The sequence below is a fragment of the Bacillus rossius genome, chromosome 16 (genome assembly GCF_032445375.1).
Source record: "Bacillus rossius redtenbacheri isolate Brsri chromosome 16, Brsri_v3, whole genome shotgun sequence".
Taxonomy (NCBI): Eukaryota; Metazoa; Arthropoda; class Insecta; order Phasmatodea; family Bacillidae; genus Bacillus; species Bacillus rossius.
In genome coordinates, this window is record NC_086343.1 from 17590992 (window position 1) to 17609123 (window position 18132).

The 18132-nt window shown below is 38.5% G+C and overlaps 1 protein-coding gene across 1 annotated transcript; it reads right to left on the reverse strand.

Moving 5' to 3' along the window:
- Nucleotides 1-1266: 1266 nt before the first annotated feature.
- On the reverse strand, nucleotides 1267-17739 carry LOC134540246 (pre-mRNA-processing factor 19). The gene is made up of 11 exons (XM_063382868.1): nucleotides 17704-17739; nucleotides 15201-15350; nucleotides 13966-14107; nucleotides 13284-13422; nucleotides 12291-12485; nucleotides 10338-10523; nucleotides 8767-8967; nucleotides 7193-7334; nucleotides 6047-6251; nucleotides 4934-5101; nucleotides 1267-2496 (listed from the first exon to the last, which is right to left on the reverse strand). Exons 1-10 carry the CDS (start codon nucleotides 17720-17722, stop codon nucleotides 4960-4962), a joined length of 1521 nt encoding a protein of 506 aa, XP_063238938.1. The 5' UTR covers nucleotides 17723-17739; the 3' UTR covers nucleotides 1267-2496; nucleotides 4934-4959.
- Between the last annotated feature and the right edge of the window lie 393 nt (nucleotides 17740-18132).

Here is an 18132-nt window from a genome sequence, read left to right on the forward strand (position 1 = left end):
CAACAGCAGATAGCGTAGTCAGACCTACACGCGTATCTCTTGCCCCCCTCGTATAATGGCACATCTGTTGTTTACCGAGTTGAAGCAGACTTCATAGCATCATACCTGATTTTTTTTTTTTTTTTTTTTTTTTTTTACTGTAGCAATTTCTTGCTAACTGAAATTTACAGACAGGCTATTCAAGACTGAGGCAGTAAAATTAGCACAGTGCAAAATTAATTTGCACAATTTGAAGACGTGCTAAGTGAGGGATTGGCGTACCTTCAGAATTTTCTTAACAGGGATTCACTGAGGTACCACATAAACCCGAATACAGGCCGACATCAAATTGAGGCCAACCCCTACTTTCGGATGTCCCCTCTACCGAAAAATAATAAATTTATTTTTCCTTCTTCATCACAATCACTTTCTCCAGCCTGTTTTTCTACATCCTTTGCCAGCGCATATTATTCTCGCAGAACCTCTATTGGTATGCTGCTTCAAAGTTGTTGGTCTGTTTGACATAATGGTACAACTCTGAGGTTGTAGTTATGTACTATTAAAGGTGTTTATGAAGTGAAACTTCTTTGCTGGGGGAACTAAAATTTTCAAGCGTTACGAAAATTCTGATCGCATGAGGGGGAATAGTTACGTACGTGGTGGGGTAACCGGTGGAGTAGAAGATGGCAAGGGAGAGGTAGAAATGATGCAGCACACATGCATACTTGCGTGCTTACACATTCGCATACTTGCGCAATAGCATCATTTAGTGCTCGCATACTTGCGACTTCAGCCAAAGAGAACTGTGTTCCCTATACCTAATTAACATAATAAGCAAGAAGTTTCACTAGTCGTGCATGGACTCCACATGCACACTTTTTTTTCTTTTTTGGAACCTGAGATGCGTTCATGAATCGTTTTTTTTTTGACAATCACAAATACCGGGTAACAACTCCAAATCCTACGAAAAACTAAAACGTAAAATTCCATTTTGCACAATGTGTCCAACATACGATTGAGTTAAAAGTTAAATATTTTGAAGTGCAAACAAGCACACGATCATGAGAAATAAAAATTTATAGGGTGCGTTCCTTTAGCTAACGTAGTCAAAAAAACTTTTAGGTATTTGTTTTTTTTTCAGACTTGCAGGTAGTTACATATACTAAGCAATGGAACACTTCCTGCACCATATTTTCTTTGCAAGTTATTTATCTTGCAACCAATTATTCTATTTACACATTTTTTTTCCCATTTGTTGACGAGTAAGAAATAAACACATACTGAAACTGATTTTAATGCACTTTATTAAATAAAGGTCATCAACATACATGGTAACGCAACGTAAGAAATTATTTTAACGCTGTTCTATAGTCGATAAAGTATACTTAAATATTTTGTTTTGTTTTCCTACTTAGATATTTATTAGGGTACAATTTAAGGTTGACCCTCTTTTTGTGAGTGGTTTTTGTGGATAAAAATCTTGGCCCCTATTCGGGTTAATATGGTAATCTGCCACAAACTTGCACAGTACCAAATATTTAACATTCCATACTTTAAACTACTATACTATTTTCTATTACTTGTAACATAAATGCAATTCAGTTTGTATAACTTTCTGGCTGTTAATATATCCTAGTCTCTATTTGAATCCAGGCCACAAACTCAGCCAAACTGCAGCACACGTAGACGTACATGCCTTTATTCCTTTTGGAAATATTCAAGGGCAGCTGTAAAACACTTTTTGTGAGATATTTTTAACTGTGTTTAATGAAGATATGATTTTCAAATAAATTGTCAAATCACTTCAAACATTAGTTAATCCTACAGAAACACCAATGCATTGCACAACTCTCTATGAAAATACATAAATTACAAGACAAAATTAATCGTGTTCCATACTTCTAGTTGTAAAGAATTAAAAACCAAAGTTAACACTTAAATTCAATGCCCTTTCGATGACAGAAGTATATAAAAAAATTTAGAATAGTTCAAATATTTACCTCAGAATTGACTTTCATTAATATACACATAAAATGACATCATTTGACATACAAAATTATGTACTTATGCAGGAATTTGTCAAAAACAGATATACATATTACCACACTAAAAATTTAATCTTCTTAATATTATTTATGACATTTGTAAACAAGTTTTTCATCGTCTTCAACCCAAGAGAAACATCAGAGGTGGCAACACAGTAGTTTACAGATAAAAAAATTTATAGTTCCAAAATTTCTACTAAATTAAAATCTAAAAAATTTGACATTTTCTATATAACTTAATTTCCAAAAGTTAAATAACTTTCAAATTATATTTTTTTAAATTGAATTGTCTTATTTATAAAAGTTAAAAATCATTATAACCAAGATTTTTCAAAACTGGAGGTGTACCTATGTAGTGCACAAAGATAGTTCACCACATGTAGTCGGAAAATACTGGCTTGCGAACAATAAAACTACTGATCAGAAACACTTCCTAAATGTACGATGTTCACACAACACAGTGACAGCTTACCTGAAAAATAAAAAAACAACATACAATTGTATGCACAACATACGTATTCAACAACTAGTCCTGCACAGTTACACTTTTCCTTTCTCCTATGTTTTACACATATTTTACTTTCCTGCTATTGGTTACATACAGTACGAACTCTTTTCTTTCCCTCCACTACACATTTACACACGTAAGGAAGTTCAGTAAAGAATGAAACAGGGGGTGAAATGAACCTCGTATCAACATCTGAGTCATTGTCTGAGTCATTGGCTACAATGAGAGGTGGTGGAATGAGAGCAGAGGATTCTGTGGAACAAACGAGAGGCGGTAAAGAGAAAATGTCAGCCATGTTTCCCACCTGAGAAAAATTCTGGTCTCATTCACTAGTAAGATATAATGTACATACAGGGTGAGCTTGAATTTCACCAACAAACTTTGGCTGCCGGTTCGTCATGATAAAATAAGTTGAGAACATCTATATGACTTATGGTCTAAAGTGCTTGAAGTTGGGGCTGAACAACCCCCCACCCCCCTTTCGGGTTTTTTTAAAATAGAGAAAGTATTTAAGATGGAACACTGGGCATCAAGATTATGTTAAACTAAATGAAGTTCTACAACCAACACAAATTTTGTCACCGCCAGAAAATCATTTCAATAAAATTATTTGGGGTTGTGGTATGCCACTAAAGTATGTGAAAAATGAAGGTGTTACTGGCAACTACCGTGTTTTATCGCAGAATCGTCGCACGCGCGTAATCGTCGCAACCATATTTTAGGCTGTCAAAATTGGGATAAAAAAAACTTCTCGCGCAAACGTCGCATGATGTTTTTGGTCCCGCTAGTAGATTCCGAATGCTTTGTGTAGGTATCTTTTCCGTATAAAACTATGTATTTTAAAGTAGAAATCTAATATTTATTCGGTCATTACCACTTACTTAATAAGTTAACGGAAAAATACGACGTTGTTTGGCGTGTAAATTATCTTATAAAGACATTTTTAAAAGTTATTTCCTTTATCTGATCGCGGTGTAGGTGTAATCTAAAATTTAATTTCGGTCATTACCACTTATTTATTTAATAAACGGAAATACAAAGTTGTCTGACGAGTAAATTTTCTTTTAAAGACTTTTTAAACGGTATTTCCTTTATCTGATTGTCTGCGTTACCGCGGCGTACTGCTTATAAAAATGTAGCCAGCGCATCATTCATGTTTGGTTATGTTGCTTTCCGTATAGAGCACGTGCACATAGTCGAATATTGATATCTCGCCGATTGGATGCAACGCGCTCTCTCTGTCAGGTGCCGAGTTAACTACATTTGATAGCCCGCATTCTTTTGTGGCAAGTGTGTACAACGACACGTTAGTTCACGTCAGATTCAAGTGGCTTGCATTCGCGTTAAGAGTTTTTAATGTTGAAGAAAGGTTTTTGTTTAAGGAATTATTAATATAGATTGTTTGGTGTGCTCTTGTATACTCCGCCTTTTTTAAAATAAACGTACTTTCCATGAACGGGTTTTGTTTTTATGAATAACTTTACCTAACAAAAAAAAAATTTTCCGCACAATGGTCACACCCCTACTTTTCAAACTTGATTTTAGAATAAAATCTGCGACGATTATGCGAGAAAACACAGTATTTCAATTAAATATTATTGTACAGCCACAAAATTTGCAGTGATTAAAGAATTTCAATCAATTAACCATAATTGTGACGGTCAGTGTTCTATCTTGAATACTTTTTCTATTATTTAAAAATGTTGTTCAGCTCCGAACTTCACAGATGCACACCGGCCTTGGGAAAAAAAAGTCATACAGATATTCAACTTATTTGATCGTGATGAACTAGCAGTCAAAGTTTGTCAGTTAAATTCAGACTCATCCTGTAGATTAAACAAGAGGATGATGAGCCCTGTAGATTAAACAAAGAGGATCATGAGCCCTGTAAATTAAACAAAGAGGATGATGAGCCCTGTAAATTAAACAAAGAGGATGATGAGCCCTGTAGATTAAACAAAGAGGATGATGAGCCCTGTAGATTAAACAAAGAGGATGATGAGCCCTGTAGATTAAACAAGAGGATGATGAGCCCTGTAGATTAAACAAAGAGGATGATGAGCCATGTAGATTAAACAAGAGGTGATGAGCCCTGTAGATTAAACAAGAGGATGATGAGCCCTGTAGATTAAACAAGAGGATGATGAGCCCTGTAGATTAAACAAGAGGATGATGAGCCCTGTAGATTAAACAAAGAGGACGATGAGCCCTGTAGATTAAACAAAGAGGACGATGAGCCCTGTAGATTAAACAAAGAGGACGATGAGCCCTGTAGATTAAACAAAGAGGACGATGAGCCCTGTAGATTAAACAAAGAGGATGATGAGCCCTGTAGATTAAACAAGAGGATGACGAGGAAGTGAAGTTAACGAATCACATGAAAGAACGGCAGGCACGGTACCGTGTGGCTCCCAGCTGCGGCAGCGATTACAGGCCGTAGAGCTTGAGCGTCCGGTCCATGCTGGTGGAGGCGAGGTACTGCGCGTGGCGACCGAACCGAACGCCCGTGGCCAGCGCGGTGTGGTCGTTGAACACCTTCAGCTCCTGCCACTGCTTGCACAAGTACACCCTGCGGGGGAGGGACAGAAACACACAAACTGGTCATCGCTGCGGTTCTATCAGCATCGGAACACAGCTACCGATTTTTCCTCATTCGTGGAAAAACTATGAAATCTATCGGTAAATGAAGTTTCGGTATAGTAATAAATTTACCCATTTTTTACTGTCAAAAAAAAAAACATTTATGTAGAGAACTGAAAAATTCACGGATTCATTTTGTGTTATGCTAAAATTCAAATAATTATACCTTAGTGCTGCTTCTGTCATTGGTTCACTGTTAATCTGGAGGACTGAGGGCCAATTAGAGACCCTCACTCATAGAAGTGTCGAATCACAGGCCACCCAGTCGAGACGACTCACAAGTCAGCAGCCAATAAACAGTTGGCATTTGCCCGAGTGTGTAGAGGATATTGGAGTCTATCCTGAAGGTCATTGAAACCGCAAATTTTTTCGGTCTCTAACAATATGATAGCATTTCGATTTGTCGAATTCACGTGGCTAGACGTGGCTGAAGTTATTTCATCTAACAAACACACTGACCTAGAATTTAAGTGTGGAACGTAGACTAGTTGATAGGCATGTGCGAATATCAGTTTTTCAGTTCAGATTGAATACAAATTTTTCTTGAATATGAATACCAAAATTCAAATATTAAAAACTACAAATAAAAATTTGGAATCCTAATAAATAATTTTTACATCACATAACGAATATCGTTGGATAGAAATAAGTCTGAGCAGTTATAATATTACATACAGATATAGGTATATCTATCAGCATGTTCAAACAAGCCTAAAGGTGAGAAACAGAAGCTTGCAAGTTTTGTAAAGGCATTATACTGCATGGCAATTGTAACACAATTGGAAAACTAACCAGAAGGAAAATGAGATGGTTTTTACATTAACTTCGAGTAAAATCGGACCCTAATACCAAAACAACCATGAAAAACACTTACCTAACATCAGTGCCAGCAACTGCAAGATAGGTACCGCTCTGATCAAAGCAAAGATCCCTTATTTCGTAGCCATCGTCCATTTGCAGGGTCTTGAAGTTCTTCAGCTTGCGGAGATCCCAAAGCTTGACGCAAGCATCATCTGCAGCTGTTGCCAAGTAGTAGCCGTTCTCGGAGAACGATATGGCTGTGATTGGACCAGAGTGGCCTGGGGAACAGGTCAGAGGACATTAACAAACAAACAAAAAATATCCTCTGGGCTGTAACTGTCGAAAACAATCAACACATAGCGGAATCAAAATTAAAATTCAACTTTTGAATAAATGAATTAGGGTTGAATTAGATATGGTAAGAGATCATTAGATTAGAATACATCATGAACTATTAATATGCGTTAGATGACGGGAAACTGCATGCTCACGAATGCCTATCTCCAAAAAATATAGGTTCATTCTGGCCAGGAATTGAGCTCAGGTCGCCCTGGTGGTAGGCAAGCGATCTGATCGCTTGACCGCCGGATCGACTAGTGGAAAACTCCTTGAAACTTACGTGGAATCTAGTTGATATGGTGATACAAGTAATATATATTATAAGAGGTCAAAAGTTACAAGTGTTTTTAAATGCACCATTAGTTTGACTATAGAAAGCAAATTATGTTTATATGGCATTTAATTACGGGGAGCTTTTTAGGTCCCACTTCTACACGGCCTTTTTTAAAGCAACAAGGCAGTTAGAGAGAAAAAAAAAATTAAATTTGGAAGCAGCAACACAAAGCACACTTATAACGACAAATGAAAGAGGTGGGAGGGAATCCGTGGGAAATGGAGGGGAGAACATTGTCAGTGCTCACTCCCCCTTTATGACCCCTACCCCACTGCACACCAGAGTATTTACGAGGCTGCCAACAACACAAGTGCAGTTTCAATGTGAAATGTGTAATTTTCAACTAATCTGTTCCCATCGCTGGCACGGCAGGTCCTTCGATTTTAGAATAAAAAGTGCTAAAATAAAATCAATTTACCCTGTGATACAACACGTTATCTTCTCTTCCTACAGTAGCTCTTTTCTTACAGAAACGCTGAAAACTTATCATCTTGCTAAAAGCTTATACAATATCGGAACACAGAAACTCCTACGCCTGGCGCTTACCTGGGAAGTTGGCAACATTGGATTGTTCCTTCAAATCCCAAATCTTGACTTGTGAGTCCGAGGTGCCCGTTCCGAAAATCAGACCGTCTGGATGGAATTGTGCTGTTGTAAGTGCAATGCCGGAAGAACCCTGGTCAGAAACCTGCAACAAACCAAACACTTTTAAGGAAAATTTAACTCACCATAATCTGTAAACTTATAAACATCTCTGGTAGAAGAGATTACAAGAATTATAACAAGTGATAAGTTTTTCTTTTTTTTAAAAATTTTCAATTTAAAATTTTAAGATGGACATTGATTGAAATAATAACAGATTTCTTTATCAAAGCTGGATGTTAATGATTTAAGTGTATCACTGCAAAATATCTATACCACACAACTATAGAGAATGAAATTTTGTGCATTTGTTATAATTTTATAAAGGAATAATTTAAATAATAAAGATTAGTTGGATTAAGTTCGTAAAATTTATATTGATATTCCTAAAAAATTGTTCAGTGATGCTTGCAATATTTTTATGTAGCTAACCTAATGCAACCAATTGTTCTCATGATTTAATTAATGCTTTTTCATCACACTTTTATTAGCTTGACCTGTATATATGAATGAATGGTCTATGTAATAAAATCTTTCCATCCAATTTTTACCCACTTTCTGACATCCCAATGTGTTGAAATTTTGCATACGTATAAAGAACATCTGACAATACCATATTTTGATAACTTAAGATCTTAATGTTAAGGGAGAGTGGGAGAGGGGTCAGTGGGTAAAAATAAAATACCTAATGATTTCGAGCTATGGGCAATAAACATGTTTTTTTGTGTATCTATGCGGTCGGAGCATGGTGGGAATTTTCCCCGAGGTCGACTGTCACCCTATGGAAGTAGCGGGGGGTTAAAGACCCAAAATTTATTTCAAAGATTTTAAAACTCAGTGGTTTTTTGAGTTGGCGTTTTTCCGACCCAAAAGGTCGGGTCACGGTGGAAAATGTGCCTTGTGGGAAAGAGGGGGGGGGGGGGGGGGGGGGCAAGGCATTTAAGTTTTAAAAATGTATTCTTTTTGATTTAGTGTGTTTATGACATCGGGTTATGGTGGAAAATGTACCTGGGGTTCTACTTTCTCCCCCTTGAAGGGGATAATGACATTACATTTGAAAATCTTTAAAAAAATATATTCTTTTCAATTTTGAGTGCACGATAAATCACTTTAATGTAAACAAGATCATTTACATGGGGGAATTTGAAGGGTATTTATATCGCATGAATGACAATCTCAAGAGTGAAAGTTGGTATATGACAAACAATGTCAAGTATTTGTAAGCAAACTAATATTAGTTATTTTCAAGTATATTAGTATTTGAGGTTGAATTGAATACAAATAATTTATTATTCATATTCAAAAATTCTATTATGTATTTGCTCAGACCCAGTAATCAGACAATTCTAGCAATCAAACATAATTGAAACACCTACTACGGTTCTTCTATTTCTGAAACACAGTTAAGACTTTTGCAAAGCTTCACACTGGGCGGGCCCTTTCCCCCGAACCTGATCCCAGAGTCTGCCGCCACACACCTTGGTGAGCAGGCGGCCGGAGCGTATGTCCGAGAAGGCCCAGTGCTGGTCGGTGGAGGTGGAGAGGACGTAGTCGCCCGTCGGGTGGAGCGACAGCCCCGTCACCGGGCCGTCGTGGGCGCGCAGCAGCTGGGTCATCTGCGACGACGGCACGTTCCACACCCTTATGGTGGTGTCCGGGGACGCCGTGATCACCAGCTCCTGCCGGCCACATCACCTGGTGTTAATGCTCAGCTACATTTAGTATTTTCAATCCTGCAAATGAGAGCGCTTCGTGCAGGCTTCCGATAGTCAGATCACCAACTCCTGCCAGCCACATCACCTGGTGCTAACTTTCAGAAATGCTCAGCTACATTTGTTTTCGATCCTGCAAATGAGAGAGTTCTTCGTGCAGACTTCCGATAGTCAGATCACCAGCTCCTGCCGGCCACATGACCTGGTGCTAACTTTCAGAAATGCTCAGCTACATTTGTTTTCGATCCCGCAAATGAGAGTGCTTCGTGCAGACTTCCGATAGTCAGATCACCAGCTCCTGCCGGCCACATCACCCGGTGCTAACTCTCAGAAATGCTCAGCTAGGTTTGTTTCCAATCCTGCAAATGAGAGTGCTTCGCGCAGACTTCATATAGTCGAACATCAAAGGTCCCGGACCAGCGACAAACATAATGTCTTAAGACCAACTATGCGAACGTAAACTTAAAGACTAGCGTGTTTTCTCGCATAATCGTAGCACATTTTATTCTATAATCAAGTTTGGAAAGTAGGGGTGTGACGATTATGCGGGAAATTTTTTTTTGTTAGATAAAGTTATTCATAAAAACCAAACAAAACCCATTCATGGTAAGTACGTTTATTTTAAAAGTGAAGCATAAAAGAGCACGCCAAAAATTTCAATTAATAAGAAGTCATGTAACAAAAACCTTACTTCAACTTTAAATAGAAAAACAATATCTTTGATCCCAATGCGAGCCTGAACGAAAGCGTAACTATCGTAGTACGCACCACAAAAGAGTGCGGGCCATCAGATGTAGTTAACTCGGCACTCGACAGAGAGTGCGCAATGTATGCACTCGGCGAGATATTGATACTCGGCTACGCGTACACGCGCTAGATGGGAAGCAACATAACCAAACATTAATGATTGCAACGAGCGCGACTACATTTTTGTAAGCAGTACTCCGCGGCGACGCAGACGAACAGACGAAGGTTATAACGTTTAAAAAGTCTTCCATATTATTTGAGATAGCATCTCTCTAGTAAACTTTAGGGTCTATGTTAATTTTTTTTTAACTCTCCACTTGAAATTTAAATTTTTCGAGTATTTGTGTTTGATGGTAGTTGAGGGTTCAAGGATCCGACAGGCTCATCCCTACAAAACCATATCTCGGAATAGTGGCAATTGTGCGCAATGCAAGTGAACGTATTCGAGATGGAGGACAGTATGTAGCTGCACATATGGCGGATGAGTCCTCACTAACAAGACATGCACCGCACAAGTATCACGCACGAGAATCGTCTTGGAACGAAAGTGTCTAATATTGGACTGCTACATCGGCGGGGCGACAGCCTACCTCCTCCGGGTGGTAGATGACCCTGGTGACCTTCTTGGTGTGCCCCTTGAGGATGGCCACGACCTGCTCCGTGTCCTTGTTGAAGACGGTGGCGTTGCGGTCGTTGCCGCCCGTCAGGATCTTGCTGGTGTCAGCCCCGTGGATGTCCAAGGACAGGATGCCCGGGGCGCTGGCACTGTGCAGGCCCTACGCACGCGACGTTCAACTTGCGATTCAGGAATTTTTAAAACAAGCAGGAGATCACAACATCATTCACAAGTATCAAAGTTTTATTTCAACCAAAATTTTAGTCTTTTGGTCAGCACACTTCAACGACAAGAAATGGGGGAATGGTCACCACGTGCATTAGAAGTGAAACTTTAAACTTTAATGACAAAACCAAATATTTAATAATTCACTTGAATAATGAAACTAAACAAAGTACATAATAAAGAGAAAAAACTTTTGACTTTCCCAACGAAACAAGAAATGCAGCACTGGCATTGCTTCAGTAATGCTTGCCTGAGAGAGGGAGTGGGGCACTCAACATTCCCCCTTTGTGTTACTGAGCACCCTGAGTATTAGACTTTTGACTTTTGATAAATTATTAACAGAATTTTTTTTTTTAATGTACTGGTATGCATTATTCCCTAGCAACTAGAAAAATTTTTTAATTATTCTCGCACTGGGGAATTTTAATTTAATACAATTCTTTGGATATACTCTATTGCAATGGCTTATGTTTTAAAAAGTGAATTAAATAGGCCAGTGAGAATATTCAAATATAAATAATAAACTATTCGAATTTGAATGAAACTTAAATACTAGCACATCGAAATTGCTTACGAATATTTTACATAGCATACCTCATGAGTTTGTTGTATTCCAACATTCACTGTTGAGTATTAACAATAAGTGACATTTTAAACATGCAACAAGTATTCAACTATAGTTTCAACTTTCAACAGTGTATAAATCGTAACAACATAGTTTCAACTGTGTATAAATTGATGGTCACAATTGATCTAACACCAACGACACAGTAGCAGCTTACTTATTATATGTATCTATGATGAATCAGATATTGAAATTTAAAAAAATTAATAAAAAAAACATAAAAAAATTGTTTCATATTCCATAATATTAGCAGAAATTATGTTTATAATACTGCTTAACTAAAATACAGATTACCTGGCCGCCGTTCACAATGAACACGTGAATAACTAAGATTTAAATATGTAGATAAGAGCTCATGTAATCCCATATTTCAAATACAGCATTTTTTTTTAAAGAAAATTCACGTTTTTCGTGAAATTTATTGCATCGAATATTATGGTATCTTGCAGTTTGTGAAAAATTTTCCGGATTAACATGCAGAGCGGCAAGTTGTTGAAAATGAGGTTGAACAGGACTTGAAACAAAAGGTCGGTTAGTTTTAGGTCAGGTGAAGTCTATTTTTTTGCAAATTTTCTGAAAGAAATAAAAGAAAATCCAACCTACATCACCCCCCACGGTTGGCCTAGTTATCTCTCCACTTCATTTCTTTTATATTTAACAGATAATCTCATATGCCATTCTATAGTCTGTATGGATTTGCACTAAATACACCGTCTGAAGGCGGGGACAAAAAATGCTTTCGTAGCATGGAACATGAATATTTCCCCCACACATTACTACCACCAAGCAATTCCCCCGACTTTCCGGGAAAATACAACATCCATTACCCCCCGTGGTTGGCCTAGTTATCTCTCCACTTCATTCCTTTATATTCAACAGATAATCACATATGCCATTCTACAGTCTGTACGGATTCGCACTAAAACACCATCTGAGGGGAGGGGGGACAACAAAATTGCTTTGCAGCGTGGAATATGTACATTTCCCCCCACACACATCACTACCACCGAGGAATTCCCGCGACACGTTCGGGGATTTCGCGGACACCTCCGGGAGTCGGGCCGCGGGGGCACTCACGGGATGGGAGGCCAGCGTGTGGAAGGTGCGCAGGGCGTCCTGGGACACCAGGTCCTCGGGCACGGTGCGGCCCCGCCTCTTGCGCTCCTGGGTCAGCACCGTGGCCTTGTCCTGCAGCTTCTGGATCACGTCCGGGGTCATGCCCGCCTGCTCCGTGGGCTGGCTGGCCACGCCGCCCGCCTCCACCGCTATCGCCTGCGCAGCACACAAACCACACGTCTCGAGACGGTAACAAGAGTGTCCGCAAACATCTCATGACCCAACTTAACCACTTTTAAACACCTTGTAATTTTTTTTTTGTCGGACTCAACGTCCTGTCCGCCAAGTCATGATGAGACAGCAACCAGAGTGTCTGCAAACATCTGATGACCCAACTTTTAACCACTTTTAAACACCTTGTAGATTTTTTTTTGTCGGACTCAACGTCCTGTCCACCAAGTCATGAGAGACAGTAACCAGAGTGTCCGCAAATATCTGAAGACCCAACTTAACCAATTTTTAACACAGTGTAATTTTTTTTTCTTTTCTTATTTTTAAGTGAAACTTCTTTGGACACGATTAAAGCAAAATTTCCAAGAATGAATTTTAACGCAAATTTTTTTTTGCGAAACATTTCCGACATGTCCTGACATCATAAGGACATTCTGCAACAAAAAAATATTTTGGCATCAGGTAATAATATTTAGTAAAAAAGAACATAACCAATATGCATATAATTTCGATAACCAGCGATGACACTGTAGATTACTACACACAGCCTTCGTTCATTGTGTACTGTACTTTTTTTTTCTCTCTATGACGCCCGTCATCAAACAACTCTCACAGTCTGAAATGGTAACCACTGTAGGACTCAATACTGGACACTCCGTGAAATCATGGGACACCACTGTGTTGAGCGCTCCTGGCGATAGTTTGGCCAAAGAGATATGAAGAGAGCACTATGTTCTCTACAGGTAAAAGGCACTGAGACGGCTCCTCGCCCCCGGAACTCACCGGCTGCGGGATGCCGGCGGGGTTGGCCGTCATGCCGGCCTGCGGCTTGAGGGTCGCCAGGGCCTCCCTGGCCGCCATCACCTCCTTGGTGAGGCGGGCGATCACGCGGCACGCCGCGTCGTGCTGGTACAGGGCGTGGCTGCGGGGGGCAAACCGACACTCCGTTTGGGACACTCTCCCACCCCAGCCACACTTTACCCATCGCTACACGCATGCTAGCAACATTTCAGGGCACCCACTGAAGGGAAAAAAAAAAAACACATTCAAATTCCTTGACTTTTCACAACTGAGCTATGTAAAATAAAAAAAACCCACATAAATATGTCAAAGAACTTTGAATAATAATATTAAAGTATTTACATAATTAGTAATAATAAAACATATAAACATAATTGGGAATTAAATATTAAGTTATTTACTTATCCTGAATTTAAAAAAAATGCTTTTATGATCTGGTAATGGCAGACCAGAGCACGTATTCCCCCCCCCCCCCCCCTTAAAATTACTATGACTGGTGAATTTTCGTGACTTTTCAAAAAAAATTCAAGAAAATTTCTCGACTTTCCCCTTGCCGATTCCGAACTTCCCTGACCTTCCCAGAACGAGGGCACCCCTACTCGCCCACGTCGAATCCCTGGTTCGGCGTGTACCCGATCCTGAGAGCAGTGAGGGGTTGGCGCACCTGAGCTCCTGCCGGGCCGTCTGCAGCTGCTGGCGCTGCGTGAAGCTGTGCAGCATCACCGCGTCCCACTCGTCCTGCAGGGTCTTCAGTATGGCCGGGATGCTCGTGGCGGACGGCGGCTTGGGCTTCACGATGGGGCTGGCTGCGGCCGCGGACAAGGAGGCATCGCAAAAGGGCCCGTCAGGTCTGTCACCACCCACCACCTCCGGCTAGCTCAACATTTGGTGGCGAGTGGAACATTGCAGGTTGCAGGTCGCGAAGAAAGAAGAAATTTATAGACAATGTCTGATGTATTGCCTGTTTTATTTATTTACGTAAATTTACACTATATTCCGGATAGAGAGCACAAAAAAAGTTTAACTGTTCATCAAAAATATACAGAGGCTTCCACAAAATGCTTACTTCTGTTCCCACGAAGCAGCCATTTTGTATCCCTCTCGCACACCCGTGACCGTGACTCACACACCTAGCATGTGAAACAAAGCCTCGGTCGTGGAAAAAACGAAAGAAAATCACGTCAGCATGCCTTTCCACACAAAGAAGCCAGCAAAAAAAAAAACTATAAAAATTAATTTATGAATTTTGAAAATAAAAATAAACCTGAAGAATTACGTTTACAATAACTTTTAAAAGATAAAAACTTACATCTAACCTGAAATATGACAAAAAATTTATAACAAACAATTATTATTGCTGGATTGCATGAGGAAGGCTGTAATCTGGGTTGTTACAGGTCAATGCGGTCGGGAGAGAGCGCGACCATTACAACCATGGGCCATGGGCCGCCAAATGTTCATTCTATTTTTTTATTTGGATATGTTACATGCCCACCAACAGTTGGTGAGCTTTGAGGTGGGTAAGACAAAGATACAGAGAACAGTGTAGTAACTGCGAGTAGGCAAAGTACCGCTCTCAGGCAGGCACTAGGTGCAGGAAGGCACCACCTGCAACGAAGGCACTTCAACAGATGGGCACCAACCACAGATGGCACCATACACAAGCAGGCACTACAAATACCTCCCGGGACTACAACATACCAGACAAAGACAAATAGAGAAGTACATAAGGCATTAAAACAAGTTCAGACCATACAAATACCAGTATTTTACTTCTACTGTTTTGTGGATCCCAACCGTAGGAAATCTGCAATTAAAAAATTAACAAAAGTATGTGCAAAATATGTGCAGAATATGCACCCATGCTAACTCACAGATACAGGAAATATAATTTCTTACTTTTAACTTCAATAAGCATCTCCATGGACAATTCTCTGCCATTGATGGGGTCCACTCCATTTTCTATTATATACTTTTCTATCAGCCGCCGCTCGAAGATTGCACCCGAAACAGGCGAAACAACTGGGTGTTCTGGAACTTCATTTGAAACTGCAAAAGAAACAGTAGAATTGTTTCCAAACATTTCCCAATAAAAAAGGCTGTTCCGATAGCCCTTATTCTGACACAGTTACCTCGATACCACCACCGATACCTGACACTGCAACTGGCCACACTTCATAAATAATTAGTTGACACACAAATATTATCATAATTTTTTTTTATTGAATAGAATAATTTTATTATTAAATCAAAACAAATAATCTAAAATACAAGTTAAGCCCGTTGTAACACTGTAAATCACATGATTGTTAAGTAAAAATGCTCTTGTTTACCAACAGTTAATCAGCGACCTCTTAATAATTGTTACAAGAGTTGCCCTTAAAAATACAAGTTGAAGGACATGATCTGGCAGCAACGTGGATCTGTGGTCTGTCATAATCACAAAACAAAAAAAAAAAGCATGCATTTGAAAAACAAATCTATTCAGGAATTTTTATTTCCGATACCACAAATATCTTTGCCGATACCGTTTGAACGGCCGCAAGCTGAATATCGGCCAATTTCCTGTACCAACATCTGTATCGGAACAGCCGTATATGCATATACGTGTGTGTCCGTATAGTTCACCTTGCAGCCACCACTACCCAAGGAGAGCTATGGTGTTTGTGTGAGATAGTAACCTTGAGTCTCCCACTGTGCACTATAGTGGTCACATGTCGGTGGCTGCAGTTGTGTGGGAGATATGGTGGTTCAAAGTGGTCGAACTCTCAATCACCAAACACCCATTACTGAATGTACTACAATGGGTGAGAATGTACTAGAATCAACTGGACTGCAATAAACTGACAGATATTAAAAAAAAAAAAACTCAGCGAAGAAAGATGTTCTCTGCTAGTATAACATAAAATCATTTTTTAAGTATTACAATTCTTATCAAAATGTTATTTTTTTATATTTTTTACCAGTAGTGTAGGTTTTCACATGTAGGTAAAATACTGTAAATCACAAAATTTATGACTTCTTGTAAAATTGCATTCTTTAATCGGAGTGGACTCTAATCTCAATACCATACTAAATAGTATACAAACTAATCCTACATCACAAAACCCATAAGAAACGACTTACCTTTCTAGGCCTTATAACGATAATTGTTTACTGTCAACATTATTCTTGTACATATTAAATTACACCAAAATATTACTAGTCCACAATCTAATTTATTCAATATTACAAAAAATAACTGTACCTTTCCTGGTGTCTACTACAACACTAACACATATTCTGTCGCTATACTGTACCATTAATTAAATATAAATAAAAATGATCTCTCATTTTCCTTGTGACTACCACACTCATTACCACACATTGCCAATAAATTTATTTACACCTACCAAATACTTATTGTGTATTCATTACTTTCACACTTATTTGTATTTATTACTCAATGCTATTTAGTTTAGTCTTTCACTGTTAACAATATTACAGACTATATTTTCCTTCATTCCTAAGTTTCGAGTTTGTTATCATTTGCCAACTTCCATAAAGTCAAATATTTCCCCTATTTTCTTTCCAACCAATAGTAAATCACAGAATTGTGTAGTGTACTTGTCCAATTTTCCTCACTGCAAGTTTTCAAATTCCTGTTATATCCCCCCCCCCCCCCCAACCCCTAAAAATCCCACCATGGGAAAGTACAATGTTAATCACAAACCTGCATAACTCTTTTAGAGTACAAGGAGTGAAAAAGGCATACTTAAAACCATATATTAAATTACTAACTAATCATGGAGTCCAGTGTGCCATGCAGGCTCGCCCTTCAATAGTAGGCCGAACAGCAGTAATGAGGTATTATGGATTAAAAATAAAAGGTATGGGAAATACCAGTCTAAATTTTAAAACTAACTTAAGTGGGATAGTTAAGAATTAAGTGGGATAGTTGAGACACATTAGTACCATTCTAAAGCTCCAATAATAGAATTTGGTTCTTTTTTTTCCCTTCACCAAAGCTCCTATGCTACACAATTAATTATTTTAACCCTTAGGCTTGACACACTTAGCACACTAAAAATATAAACCACCACCAAATAGTGCCACTGGCTTAAGAAAAATATCTACAACCATGAAAACACCAGACATGTCTTAGTGAAATTCAAGCTAAATTGCGTGAATAAATACACAACACTCAACTTGAATAATGCCATCTTCCAACAAGCTACTTAACAAATTCAAAAACATACCGGTACGTTAAAATTATTATCATTACCAATTATAGTCTTTCACATGACTGCAGCTAACTACATAAATCAAAATTATTAATAAAAATATAAATATTAAAATAAGACTACAGAAATAACAAAAAAACTGTTAGCTAAATTTATTTAATATAAACAACAAAACATACTTGCACAACACAGCGCCATTTTCTTTACGAATGTCAAAGATACTGAAATCAAAATTTGGGGGAAAAGAAAAATAGATTTCTCTAGCGTATTCGCAGAATCCGAGTAAAAAAAAAAACATTTCCCACAATTTTCTTCGCTAGATTAAACTATACAACCTCAAACCGCGGGTTCCACTAAAATATATTTTGACACTTTCACCGACCACATTGGCGTTAAGAGTATTTCTAGTTTTAAGTCTTGAGTAAAAGCATTATTGTAAATTTGTACCATTAGGTATTAGGGTCGGTCACCCCCCTTGTTGTGTGTTACAGATGTTACTTTTAAATTTTAATCATTAAGATAAATTGTGTTATTATATTCTAGTGGAATTCATATGTTAGTTTAGATTCCCCTAATTCATTATATGTCGTTTAAATTAGTGATATATT

What these genes read in the sequence shown, in the direction of transcription:
- LOC134540246 (XM_063382868.1), bottom strand. An exon ending in TCATCTACCACCCGGAGGAG is followed by an intron (nt 8,968 to 10,337) that starts GTAGGCTGTCGC and finishes TGTGGCCGGCAG; the next exon opens with GAGCTGGTGATCACGGCGTC. An exon ending in GTTGCTGGCACTGATGTTAG is followed by an intron (nt 5,102 to 6,046) that starts GTAAGTGTTTTT and finishes CCTCCCCCGCAG; the next exon opens with GGTGTACTTGTGCAAGCAGT.